Consider the following 13,534-nt stretch of genomic DNA (forward strand, 5'->3'; position numbering starts at 1 on the left):
CCCCCCCCAAAAAAAAAATTATAGGATTACAAAATTATCTGTGAAAATATGGATTTAAAATCTGCAAGTTAACTAAGGTCCAACAAAGCATCATGTCTATAATTATTCCTATTTTTGTTAAGATTTTTCTAGTTTTCAAACTCATTTCTTCTTTTATTCTTATTGGAATCCTGGTATAAAGTAGCTGTTTGCAAGCTTAGTGGTTCAGTCCAAATATATGTGATTAAATAGACAATATTTATTTTCTTGAAAAAGATAATTTAATTTTTCTTCTTCCTAAGATACCATTCTGGTTTGTAGGAATTCTCATCTTCACTGAGGGAGTCTGTTCTGTGTTAGATGCTTTCTTTTCTTTTCTTTTTATACCCAGGCACTGGGCTGTGGAGGTAATTTCCTGTGCATGCCACATCAGCCTCCTGCTTTGCCTGTGCTGGGCTCCTCCAACATTCCCAGTCTCCCAGCTGATCCTGCCAGCCCGTTCTCAGTCCCTCATCGGTGCTCTCCAGCCACTCACTTGCTCTGCCCTTGTCTCTGTGACTGTGATCTGGCCAGTCCCCAGGCTTATTCACCTTTCTTCCCAAGCTTTCCTCTGCCCTATTCCCTCCCCGCACTCCTCAGACTCCATGGGCTATCCCATCCCCTTCAGCAGCACATGAGCTTGTTAGTCTTGCTCTTCTGACTCCAGAGCTCTTCCACCCTGACCCCATCTGCTGACCTCTCTAGCCACTTTGCCCGTCCTTACCTCTACACCGCCTGTCCCTCAGGAGGTGGCTCTCCTTTCTCTTCATCAGTGGTTTAGGGGACTTCGTCGTTGTTCTCTTCTTCTTTTTCCTTCGTCTTCTTTCTCCTTCCTCCTCCTTTCTTCTTTTCTTTTTTTTAGTGGTACTGGGAAGGCACTCTACCACTTGAGCTCTTTCTCGTGTTGGGTATTTTTGAGATAGGGTCTCGTGAACTATTTGCCCAGCCTGGCTTCAAACCACCGTCCTCCTGATCTCTGCCTCCCAAATAGCTAGGATTACAGGCGTGAGCCAGTGGCACCTGGCTCATTATCTTTTGTTTGTTTGTTTGTTTTAAGAGAGGGAGGTGCACATGTCCAGACAGGCCTCAAGGTGCTGGGCTCAAGGGTGTTCTGCCTCAGTCTCCTGAGAAGCTGGGACCACAGTTGGGCCACTGCATCCAAGGGTTCTTCTGAGCCCTTTTTTCAGCACTGAAAGAACCCCACGAAATAAGATTTTAATGTTATTGAAATAAATAATACATGGTTTGAAAAATCCCAGTAGTGTGGTTTTGGTACCCTTTATTATCTAAAGTGCTTGGGATTCATACTTTTGGACTTTTTCAGATTTTGAGATATTTGTATATACATAGTGAGCTATCTCAGGGCTGAGACCTGAGTCTAAACACAGAAGTCATTTGTGTTTCATCTACACACAGCCTGAAGGTAATTTTATATGATAGTTTTAGGGTACCTGCATTTTGACTGAGACCTGCCATGTGAGATCAGATGTAGAATGTTGCATGTGTGACATCATGTCAGTGCTCAGAAAGTTTTGGATTTTAGAGAACTGCAAATTTCAGATATAAGAAATAATTACCTTCCCAATGTAATTGTGTTGATTTACTCTTAATGGGTATCAAAATCAGCTTCACTCTTCAATAAGAGTTGAATTTAGAACTCTAGAGAGCTAAAAAAAATGTAGAAAGTAATCATTTTATATTCCCTAATCTATATAAATTTAAAAGTGACATATTTTTGTAGGTGAATATGAGTACCCCTTAGAAATAAATTTGTTCCTGTCACGTAAAATAGCTTATCAGTGTTCCATTTAAGGAAAGAGGTTCTGCTGACTTTATAGCAAAAATCTTATTTTTATCCCTTTTATTTGGATGAGAGATTTGAAAATTGAATTATGTAAATATTTTAATGCATCTGCTGTTATCTTGTGGAGTTTATTAAACTACTTTAAAAGATAAAAAAAAAAAAGAACTGCAAATTTCAGACTTTGAGATTAGGGATGTTCAACCTGTAGAATACAAGCTTGATTTCAGTGTGTGTGTGTGTGTGTGTGTGTGTGTGTGTGTGTGTGTGTGTGTGTGTATGTGTGTGTGTGTGTTCGTTCCAGACATAAACAAGGGTGTGCATGTGTTCATTTCCCGCTTTTCCTCTCCCTTCCCTCCATCTTCTTTTTTAAACACAGATACTAGATACACAGTGTGGATATTGTGGATATTTTCTCTTTATATGTTATGTCTTAGAAATCGATTTACATTTTTACTTCAAGAGCTGCCCCATTCTTGTAATGAGCTGCATGATACATCATTGATTGCAAGTACATCATAACTTATCCCTCAGTCCCCTATTAAAGGACAGTGATTTCCAGTCCTTTGTTGCTGCAGACAGTGCTTCCGTGAGCATTCTTCCATCTGTCTCAGTGCCCAGGCACAACTATATCTGTAGGAGAAGTTTTGGCATGGAATTGCTGGATTCAAAGAATTAAGCATTTTTATTTTCCAAAGGAAGATATTAAAACTTTTTCCTTTCTGTATTATTGCTTCTCAGTTCTGTCTGCCCATGTTTCATTGATTTCTTGAATTTGTCTTCAATGTCTGCTATCTTTTTAAAAAATTCATTCCGACTTCTTGTGCAATTCACAGTTCCTGTTATCATTGACTACCTAACTGTGACCATCACTTTCTTTTTTGGTTCCGAGAACATATTTTAAAAAACTACACAAGTCTTAATGGTTAATCTTGAATTTTCAAAATGTGGCCAACACCCAGATTTTCTTTTTTTTTGCAGAACTGGGGTTTGAACTCATGGCCTCACGCTGACTAGGCAGGCACTCTTGCCACTTGAGCCACTCTGCCAGTCTTGCGGGTTCTTTTTTTTTTTTAAAGCAAACATTAACATCCTGAACCACCCTACAGTTCTCTTCTAGTTAAGTGTCCTCCCCATAGGTAACTACTGCTTTCAGTGCTAACGCCATACATTGATTTCACCTGGCTCTTTTTTAAACTCCATTAAAGGTAGTTATACTGCATGTGCCAGTTCTCCTTTGAGTAACATTATGTCGATGAATGTGCTTAGAGTCTGTTCTCATGCCTAAATAGTACTGCACTGCGTGACGGCAGCAGAGTTCATGTGTACATTCTACTGTTGATGGATACTTAGGTGGCTTCTAGTGTTTGGCCATTGTGAATATGGCTGCCTCAAACACTTGTGTTTGTGGCTTCTGATACACATATGTACACATTTTGGGGAGATGTATACTATCTGGCGGTGGAACTGCTAAATTATATGGCACATGGATATTAAACTTCTAAAGTGATTGTCTCATTGTGCACTTCCAAAATAGTTCCACGTCCTGGACGGCACTGGGTATTTTCTGGCTTTTTAATTTTAACCTTTTTGGTAGGTACCATGTATTTAAATTTGATTTTAGTTTTCATTTCTGTGACCACTTATGATGTTGAACACATTTTCATATGTTTATTGACCTTTTGGATATCCTCATTTGTGGTGTGCCTGCTTAAGTTTATTTTTGTGTTAAAACTTTTTTCAAAAGATAGTTTTGGCCAGCCATTCACAGTGGCTCAACTTGTAGTCTTAACTACTTGGGAGGTTGAGGTCAGGAGGATCATGGTTCAAGACCAGACTGAGCAAAAATAAATAAATAAATAGCATTGTGGCATGCACCTGTCATCCTAGCCATACTGGAGATTGAGATCAGGAAGATCATGGTTCTAGGCCAGCCCAGGCAAAAAAGTTCACGAGACCCCCATCCCAACAGAAAAAACTGACTATGGTGGCATGTTCCTCTCATCCCAGCTACACTGGGAAGTATAATTAAGAGGTGGTCATCCAGGCTGACCTGGGCATAAAAGCAAGACACTCCAAAAATAACAAGAGCAAAAAAGGCTTGAAGCGTGGCTCAAGTGGTAGAGTACCTGCCTAACAAGTGTGAAGCCTTGAGTTCAACCCCCTGTTCCCTCCCCGCCAAAAGAAACCCTTTTGTCTAGTGGGCATGTCACATTTGTTAAAGATTACTTTGTGCTTTCCTTTCCCTTGATCCTCTTTTTTTTTTTCTTGATTCTTCTTTTATCTGCTACTTCTTTTATAACAAATGAAATTTAGAACCAGTAACCTGAATACTTCTAGAATTTTCAGTTAATTTGCATGAAACTTTATTTGGGAACTGGAATATAATGGTGTTGATCTAAGAAGGAGAAAGATAATAAATACGAATGAAGCCCTCCCAGATTTTCACCCACCAGATTGCATTATTACCCCTATATTTTATTCCCATTTTGTTTCATTTGTGACAAGCACTTGTTCAGTATGAAAGTCTTTTAATGTGCATTTGAAATCTACAGCCCCCTTTCTAAAAATACAAATGTTTTACAGGTCCTTGATCAATATGAACGAGAAGGATTTAATTTCCTAGCGAAGGTCTTTAATTCTTCACATTCCTTCTTAGAAGACTTGACGGGTCTTACACTGCTACATCAAGAAACTCAGGCTGCTGAGGTAAGAACACACCAAACTTTCTGTACTGGCTACTGATGTTTGAAACCTGTTTGATATCTGTCTTTATGAAAAAGGAAGAAAGCAATTAATTTGACTTTTTTTTCTGGTAACCGATATCACTAAATAACTCTGCTAGTCATCAGAGAGGACAGGTCCTTCAGCAATTGCTCAGCTCTCATACGTGTAGGGCGCTGTTCAGTAGGTGCCCAGTGCACAAAATGATAAACAGAGTACGGGTTATTGCTGTCCACGCTCTCGTACTCACTGATGACCTTTAGAAGTATGCCACTGAGTTGTCTTTAGTGTCCATGTATCAAAACACAAGTCAGTGAAGACACTGGGCTCCAGCCGTGGTCCTCAGAACGTGGCTGGCTGAGTCTCGCAGTTCGACTCACATTCTTGGGCCCTGCAGTGGCTCCCCGTCACAACCTGGGGGAGTCGCGCTGTGTCTGTCAGACAGAGGGCTTTGCAGGCCTTCATTTCCTGGGTACTTATATCAGTTTTTCCAATAACTAAATTTTTAAAGTAGCTTATTTTGGCTTTCCATATGCTCACTGTTCTTCAGAAGGGGATGCTGTGTGTGGTGGTAGAGCTATTTGGGTCACTTGGCAAAATGCACAATTCCTCAAAATTGGTAACTAAGTCAGTCAGATCAGCATCTTTTTGCCTTCATCACCAGGGTGATGGAGCTGTTAGGAGAAATTTGGCCCACAGGGATCCTTCTACAAGCTACATAAGGAAAACCTTGCCTTTGCCTTTCTGTGCCCTGTAAGAGTGGTCCAAGAGCAGAGGTGCCTTTAGTCCTCTTCACTGAAAGGCTTCTCCATTGGTCATGTGATGGTGAAAGGATAGCCAGGCACAGTACCGTGCCAGCCAGTGAAGCTGGCACTCTGCGTGGAGAAATCATCTGGAGACACTAGAGTGGAACTCTGGGGTTTTGAGCAGGTGAGAGTGGGTTTCCAGACCCATCAGGGAAACAAGATAGTTCATATCCAGTGCTGGACTTAGGACTAAAGCCAGTTCTTCTGTGATGTGATCAGTGTCCTCTGAGCACTAAGCAGATACATCTTCCACTGGCGGCTAGTAGTCAGACCATAGGGAGTCTCCACTCTTCAGTTTCAGGTGAATGGTGCCAGTGGAGAACTTTGAGGCTTTCCCCCCAAGACAGTGACTAGCTTCCCAGATGGGCTTCAGGACATTGTGAGGATGGTGGCTGATGCAGTACTACCTGACGGTGTGGGAGAAGCAACTTGCAGATCTCTGCACTATGTAATTGTTTGATGAGCCAGCTCAGGGAGTTTTGCTGCTCAGCTAGAAACAATTCACGTATTTTTCTTTAATCAGCTTAGAAGAATTGCAACTTGAAATAGATAAGTATTTCACTGTTTAAAACAGCAGTTATGAGGATAATGGACTGATTGATTTTTTGATTAAGCCTGGTGTAGTTTGCATTTTGGTTGATCACTTGTTCCCATCCTTTTTGAGGATTCAGAAGAGAAGAAGTTTGGGAAAGCAATGGTGACTAGGGTATGGCAGGAGAGGAAGGATTTTATCCACAAGCTTGGGTTTTCTTTTGAATTTTCCTTCATTAAGTTATTGCTTCAGAATCATAAGCCACATATCAAATTTTAGATTAGATGGTAAACTGGTTGGCCTATGGCTTGCAGTTGTGGTGTTTTTTCATCTGGCCTATGTGTTAGTTTTTCAGGGGATGGGAGAGGTACTGGGTTTGAGCTCAGGGCTTTGAGCTTACTAGGCAGGTGCTCTGCCACTTGAGCCACACTCCCAGCTCTTTTTGCTTTTAGTTATTTTTCAGATAGAGTCTCAAATTTTTGTACTGGGCCAACCTAAGACCCTGATCCTCTTACCTAGGATTTCCTATGTAGCTGTGATCACAGGTGTGCATCACCACACCTAGTTTGTTGGTTGAGAGGGAATTTCACTAACTTTTTGCCCATGCTGGCCTCAAACTGTGATCCTCCAATCTCCTCCTCCCAAGTAGTTTGGATTAAAGGCATGAGTGTCAAATTTTGAAGAAAGCCATTATTTAAAAATCATGAGTTTTATATTCAAGTATGAATTTTCCAATTTCCAACTTTAAAAAATCAGATCTGGCAAGTCATTACATTCCTTAATAATAATATTTAGCTGAAACTGAGAAGAAAGTTTTATAGATAAATAATGCAGTTGACAGAAAATTTTAAGACATGGAAAGTCTACGATGGGCTGGGGGTGTAGCTCATGGCAGAGTGCTTACCTAGCATGTGTGAGAAATTGGGTCCTCACTAAAAGGGGGTGGGGAGAAGAAGACAAAAGTCTCATGTGAAAACAAACTCTTCCTTCTGTGCCTGTGTCCTAGCCCCCAGTGTCCTCCTGGAGACAGACATGGTTATTTCTTGCTCAGAGATAAATTTTTTTGGTAGGGGAAAGGGTATATTCTTCATTTACTCAATGCTCTGCAGGTAATAACCCTTAGTTACTTGGGTTGTAACCCTTGTCTTAGAAAAGATCATTGTTTTCCTTGAAAAGGTCTAAACTGGACTGTTTTAAGTGAAAGTCCAAAATACATTACTCTGCAGAGGCCCTCGTAACAAAATTTACTGTCCTGCCTATATCATTTTACATTACTGTGAAAAATGTGTGTGTGTGCTTATAAGCAGAATAAATAGGTATATCCAAAAATATACATATATCTGTATAAGAGTAGTGTTTTGATATAAATACTTGATTCCCAGTGCATTTATAGATGTTAATAATAAAAATACAAAATTTTGTATTCTGTATGCAATCCAGTAGGATAATGGATTCATTCGCATTTGGAGTTAACTGTTTTCATCAATCAACATTAGAATTGCAAAAGAGTTAGCTTGATAGTTACATGTGACATCATTCTATATATTGTTTAATATATACATACATATTTCATTACTGGGGATTGACCCAGGGCCTTGTGCATTGTAGGCAAATGCTCTACTGTGAGCTACATCCCCAGCCCTTTTAATTTGTTCATTAGTTTTTTGGTTTTTTTTTCTAATTTTGAGACAGAATATCACTAATTTGCCCAGTTTGCCCTGAACTTTTGATCCTCCAGCCTCAATCTCTCAAGTAGCTTGGATTACATATGTGCACCATCTCACCAGCAATATATATTTTTTTCAATTTTCTTTTGTGGTGCTGGAGCTCAAACCCAGGACCTCACGTGTGCTAGGTCAGTGCTCTAAATATTTTTTTTTCTTATTACTGAACATCTTTTTTGCAAATGTGATACCAGTACTGTGCTAGTAACTGAATCAGAAATTAATGAGACAGGGAACCTCACAGGCTCATGGGCCAGAAGTAGGGATGTAAATGATGTGCTCTGGTATCAAGAAAAAATGTTTCAGTCAACTTATACATTAAGTACCAAGAGAGCAGATGCTTCTTTCCCCAAGTAGGTAGATAGGGATGTCAAGGAAAGACTCTTGGGAAGAGAACAGATATTTCCGTGAGTTTTAATAATGAAAGCTGGATTTGTGCGGGGGAATGTTGGAGAAGGGAGGACCAGAGGTGGGGCCTTCTTGGCTAATTCAGGGTCTTTGAGGCCTAGGCATTAATTAGTGTGCTACTAGAATTATGAGCAGTCTGATGTGATTGGAGCCAGTTACCTGAAGTCAAGATGTTTTTCACAGAACAGCTTTGTCAGGCTATAATTCACATGCTACAAAATTCATCCTTTTTAAACTATGTAATTCTGTGGTTTTTAGTATACTCACAGTTACACTGTCATTATCACTTTGTACTTTCAGAACATTTTCATCACTCCCAAAACAAACTTCATATCCATTAAGTAGTCACTCCCCATTTCCCTTCTCCTTCCAGTTCCAGGCATGCACTCAATCACTTTCTGACTGAGTTGACCTGTTCCCAACACGTCACATAAATGAGGTAATGTAATATGTGACATTTTGTGTCTGGCATTTTTCACTTAACTTGTTTTCAAGGCTCATCTATGTTATATATCAAGGTAATTATTTTTAACTTAAAAGTTTTGATTTTGTGACAGTTTCCCGTATCCTTCAGCACCTGTGATCTGTCTTCCTGAAATGTAGCTCCTTGGTGAAGGATGAGTGCAAAGCTGTTCCTACTATGTTCATGAAAGTACCTTTATTTTCATGGAAAAGGCATAATAATGGTTCAGAAGATATATCCAAGGCAGGACCATCCAGATTTAGTGAGATTGACTAATGCAACTCAAGTTTTTGCATCCACCCACCCACCTACACCCATCCCTCTTCCAGCATCATGTGTCCAAAAGTGATAGGAATGATTTTGATCCAGGTTATTAGAGTAGTCACAATGCTGTTGAGATTAACAAGCAATTTACAAGGGAGTTCTATGGGAGGAGGGATTGAAGTGTACAGTTCAGATAGTCTCTGGGGTCAGGCTTGCAAAGAAGCATTTCGTTTGTTTTTAGGTGATTTTGGGGTAATGAGGTGAGTGAATGAAGGTGACTAGATGACATTGGAGATGGAGCTTGGAGAGACAGAAACAGGACTGGTAAATTGATGTGGCTGGATAAAGGAAAATTACCCTTTCCCATTTAGCACAATGAGAGGTTGTAGAGCTAGAAGGTAAACTTTTTTAAGGAGAAATACATGTGGTAGATTAGTTTCATCTCACATTACAGGTTAAAAAGTTTAAAATTCTCACCACAGAAGTACTATTTGTCTTTGCTCATGTTGTGTGTCATAGAGAATGGGCCTTGGACAAATACTTGTCCAAGGTACCTATAGCCCACCTGATTGCCAAGTGATAGTTACGTTCTGCGTGGGGCATTAGACGGCTCCATGGAGTAAGGGCCTCTCTCAGTTTCCCACCCTCTTAAAATGTCGCCATGTACATTGGGGGATTTTTGGCCTTTACCTTCAAGGGCTTGCTTACTGAGTATGGGTTTGGATATTAGGAGATTGGCTCTGACTCCCTGTTCTTTCTAGGTGCTTCTTTATTGTCTTCAGAACCTAAGTAAATGGCCTCAGAGTTAATGAATGGCAAGGCGTCCAAGTCACAGTTCATATTGAGGAGCTCACTGAATATTTTTTAATTGATGCATTTGTTGAAGAATGTCTTAATCTAAATCAAACATCCACATGCTTTAACCATACCTCATACAGTTTGCTATGACTTTTCCTCTTATGGTTGTTTCTCATGCTGAGAATAGAGTATCCATTTGTATGCATTTGTTCCAACTGTGGGCTCTACATTTTGCCATGAGAAGTGTCAAAATATTTTCAAACTCTAATTAAAGAGAAAAAGACTGCTTCATAAAGGAGTTAATAAAACAAGCCATGGTGGTATACCCTTGAGAAACTCAGATTCCCAAATCCCATAACTCAACTTCTATTAAACACTTCATCCTGTTTTGTTTTGTTTTGGAAGTTTGCAATTTTCATGATTCCAAGATTAATTTCAGGCTGTCTAAACTCTTGTGTTGACTATGTTATCAGCATTTGATGTTACAACTGTGATTTTAGAGTTGCATTTGTAGCACACCATTAATATAGTTTTCATTTTCATCAAATTTTGGCCAAGCAGTGTATTTTCTGTAGATTTGAGAATTAATAAGTGCTCATTTAAACTATAACAAGGCTATAAGATTATATGCGGGCTGGCAGAAATGAACAGGGCTGAGCTGACGGGTTGTTCCTGAGTTAAAATTCAGATTCTGACTCACCCGCTACAGAAATCTGAATTTAAAAAAAATAGAATGCCCATTGCTGTCATAGCAGGGAAGCCATATGAAAAGCATTACAGTCATGTGATATGACTTCATTGGCACGGCAGCTTACTATTCAGCAAAGTAAATAACAATTAACAAGTGTTTCTGCTGGGCCTTTTACACTTACACTGAGTTTTTGGCTTGTCCCCCTCACAGCTGGTTTTAATTTGGTTTCTGTGGAATATTTTTTGTTTTGTATTTAACAACAGTCAGATATTTATGTACAGCTTCATCAAGAGCCTCTGATGACAAATATGCCTTTACAGGCCAGTAGAAGCTGTGGGAAACCCCCATGTCAGCACTCAGACCTGTTTCCAGTGGAGAGCACTTGCTCTGGGAACTGAGCGGGTCTGCTCATGCATCAGTTCTCTTTTCCCAGAGTCCTTTGCTGCTCTTTTCCACCCTGTGTTGGCCCAGCCTGGGCCTATGCCCTGCTTTGAGTTTTCCTTATGAAGCAATCCTTCAAGACACAGCTTGGCTCTCTTTCCTGAGTGAAGGGAGGAGAGGCACAAACCACAGGCAGAAAGCCATTTATTTCCTAGGTTGGAAACCAGAACCTGGTTTTTGAAATAAAGCTTGGCAATATGTCCCTTTTATTTTCTGTCAGTTATCTACAGGGTTTTGCGATGTTTAGATAAGTTAGTATTAGGGAAGGGTCCAGTTGGAGAATAGACAGTGAAACCTGGGCAGAGTTCCCCATCCTTCAAAAGAGGACGGTTGGTGGTGTAATCTACTTGGAGGCCTAAGGGAGAGAGAAGGAAAATCATCATGCTAAAAGCAAAGTAAAGACAGCTGATATTAAAAAAGAGAACGCAGGAATTGGGTCCTCCTTAAATTTTAGTCATGGTTCTGCTAGGATTCTGAGTGACCTTGGATGAATAACTTCTGCATTTTGTGTGTAACTTTCCCTACTTACAAATGAGAGGGTTGAACTATAGGTGAAATTCTTTTTAGCTCAAGACTACAAATTAGGTCAGTTCTTAATATCAAAATGTTTTTAAGGTATCAAAGTGATTGCCTTCGACATATCTTATAAATGTTCTCTGCTATCTATTTTATCTGGCTGTCATTGCTGAAAACATTTTTGGATACTTTCCTCTGAGATTTAGATCAAACTCATTCTAAATTTGTTGTTAATTCAACTGCTTCTACTTCTTGTTTTGGGGCAGATCCTTCTCAGATTGTGAATACTGTCTTTGAACCTTAGAGGTTGTGTAACAGTGGATACAAACCTAGCATGATAAGACCCAAGCCAAATATCTCATTCCATTCTCCAGTCCTGGGGCCCAGGACTTTTTGGCTTCTTTGTAAACACAAGTATACCCTGGCGAGAATTTAGTGTATTCAGAAAAGATGCTACTCCTTGCTCTGTAGTCTCACTTCAAAGATAAGCTGCAGTGCCCCTTACTTTGAGTAATGGCAGCATCTTTAGAATTGAATGTATATTATCTGAGGGTTTCTTTAAAATGCAGCCATATTACATGATAATCCTCAGCGTATGAGCCAGACCCCTGGCCTAGTCAGACAGTCCTAGTTCATATCCTGATTATATCGGGAAAGACCATGGGCACTGGCCCTGAGTGAGTCTTTGGATCATTTGCTTAACCTCCTACTCACCATTACTATGAGCAGTTAAATAAGAAAGCACCTAACAAAAGAAAAAAATATACAAATTGGTCTATATCAAAATTGAAAACTTTGTGCTTTTAAAAACACTATCAAGACAATGATAAAAGAAAAAGATATAAGGGGAGAACATAGCTTCTTACAAATCCTGTTAAGGAACTGTGACTATATCTAGAGGATATAGGAAATTCTTACAGCTCGATGACAGAAAGGCATATACTGTATTAATAATGGTCAGTGGATTTAAGTAGAAATTTTACCAAAAAAATGCAGAGATGCTCAGTTAGTTAAAAAGATGTACATCAGCCACAGGGAAATGCAAATCCAACTGTAGGATGCCCTTCATACCCAAGAAGATGGCTAAAATTCAAAACAGACAGGAACAAGTGTTGGTGAGGATGGAGAGAAATTGGAACCCTTAGGCTCTAGTGATAGATGTGTAAAATTCTGCAGCCCATTTGGAAAATAGTTTTGTGTTTCTTTAAAAAGTTAAATACATAATTATTATATAGCCCTGGTATTTATATATATACATAGCCAAGTGAAAATATTTGTATATACAGAAACTTGCACACAAGTGCTCATAGCAGCACTATTCACAGTAGGCAAAAATTGGAAACAACCCAGTTGTCCGTGAACTGGTAGATGAATAAATAAAGTGTGGGTATTCCATTGGAGTAATAGTAGAGTATATGGCAATAAAAAGGAAAGAACTATGGATGCATACAGTATTGATGAACCTTGAAAACACTATGCTAAGTAAAAGAAGCCAGTCACAAAAGGCAAAGTATTAGGATTTCATTTGTAGTAGGGTTTAATTTATATGAAATGCCCAGAATTTTAAAATCCGTAGAGTCGGAAGGTAGATAAAAGTTGCCATGGTGTGGGCGTGGGGGACACGAGAAACTGAGGAGTGGTACTCATGGTGAAATTCCTATGGAGGTGCTGAAATGCTCTAATCTTGGGTAGTGGTGGTGACTTCACCACTGTGAACACACTAAAGCCATTGAATCAAATGCATTAGGTGAATTGATTGTGTATGTAGATTATATCTCAGTAAAGGAGTTTGAAAAGCAAGTCAGGAAGCATACAGTCCTTCTCATAATTGGGGCGCTTCCTGTCTCCTCCTGTCCTTTCTCGGTCTCTCTGCATGCAGTGCTGATTCTCTGTGACAGGCTGTCCTGGAATGTTAGCTCACGGTGGGAATGAATTTTATGTAGATGACACTCAATGTCTTCTGTTTTTGTTGTACCTGCTTTCAAAGCATTTGCCTCTGCTTTCCTCACATAGTCCTTTCTTGTACCTTGGCTAGCCAAAAAATACTAGAGAAGTCAAGAAGGGGCCCACTGGCCAGATGCTTCCCTGGGGTGCTTTCTAGGAGGGGACAGAGTTGAGATGTCAGCTGCAGCTATGAAGAAAGAGATCAGGGAAGATGAAAATGCTTTTGTAAGTGGAAGCAAGTGTTTTGAAGAGCCAAATTCTGGCCTGCGTCTCAATTTATAAAATTTCTCTCCTTACCACAGGATTTTCTCTCCCCCCCCCCCCAAAAAAAAACTTTTTAGTTTTAAAATTTCTCAAGCATACAGAAGAATAGAATGAAAATTGCATTTTGCCACAGTCAGTTT

The 13,534-nt window shown here is 39.7% G+C and overlaps 1 protein-coding gene across 9 annotated transcripts in view; it reads left to right on the forward strand.

The window, feature by feature from the left end:
• The window catches only part of Atg7 (autophagy related 7), a 238,161-nt gene that overhangs the window by 125,702 nt on the left and 98,925 nt on the right, over positions 1 to 13,534 (forward strand). For 8 of the 9 annotated variants that reach the window (XR_012436383.1, XR_012436384.1, XR_012436386.1 and 5 more), the window contains one exon: positions 4,406 to 4,528. Coding sequence is in view for 4 of the 9 variants with exons in the window: in XM_020177178.2 (XP_020032767.2) it covers positions 4,406 to 4,528 (123 nt within the window). In the remaining 5 variants the exon portion in view is untranslated. Of the gene's footprint in view, positions 1 to 4,405; positions 4,529 to 8,386; positions 8,453 to 13,534 lie in introns of all 9 variants that reach the window. The other variant, XM_074044433.1, reaches the window with a different exon arrangement.

This window comes from Castor canadensis, chromosome 10 (genome assembly GCF_047511655.1).
Source record: "Castor canadensis chromosome 10, mCasCan1.hap1v2, whole genome shotgun sequence".
Lineage (NCBI taxonomy): Eukaryota > Metazoa > Chordata > Mammalia > Rodentia > Castoridae > Castor > Castor canadensis.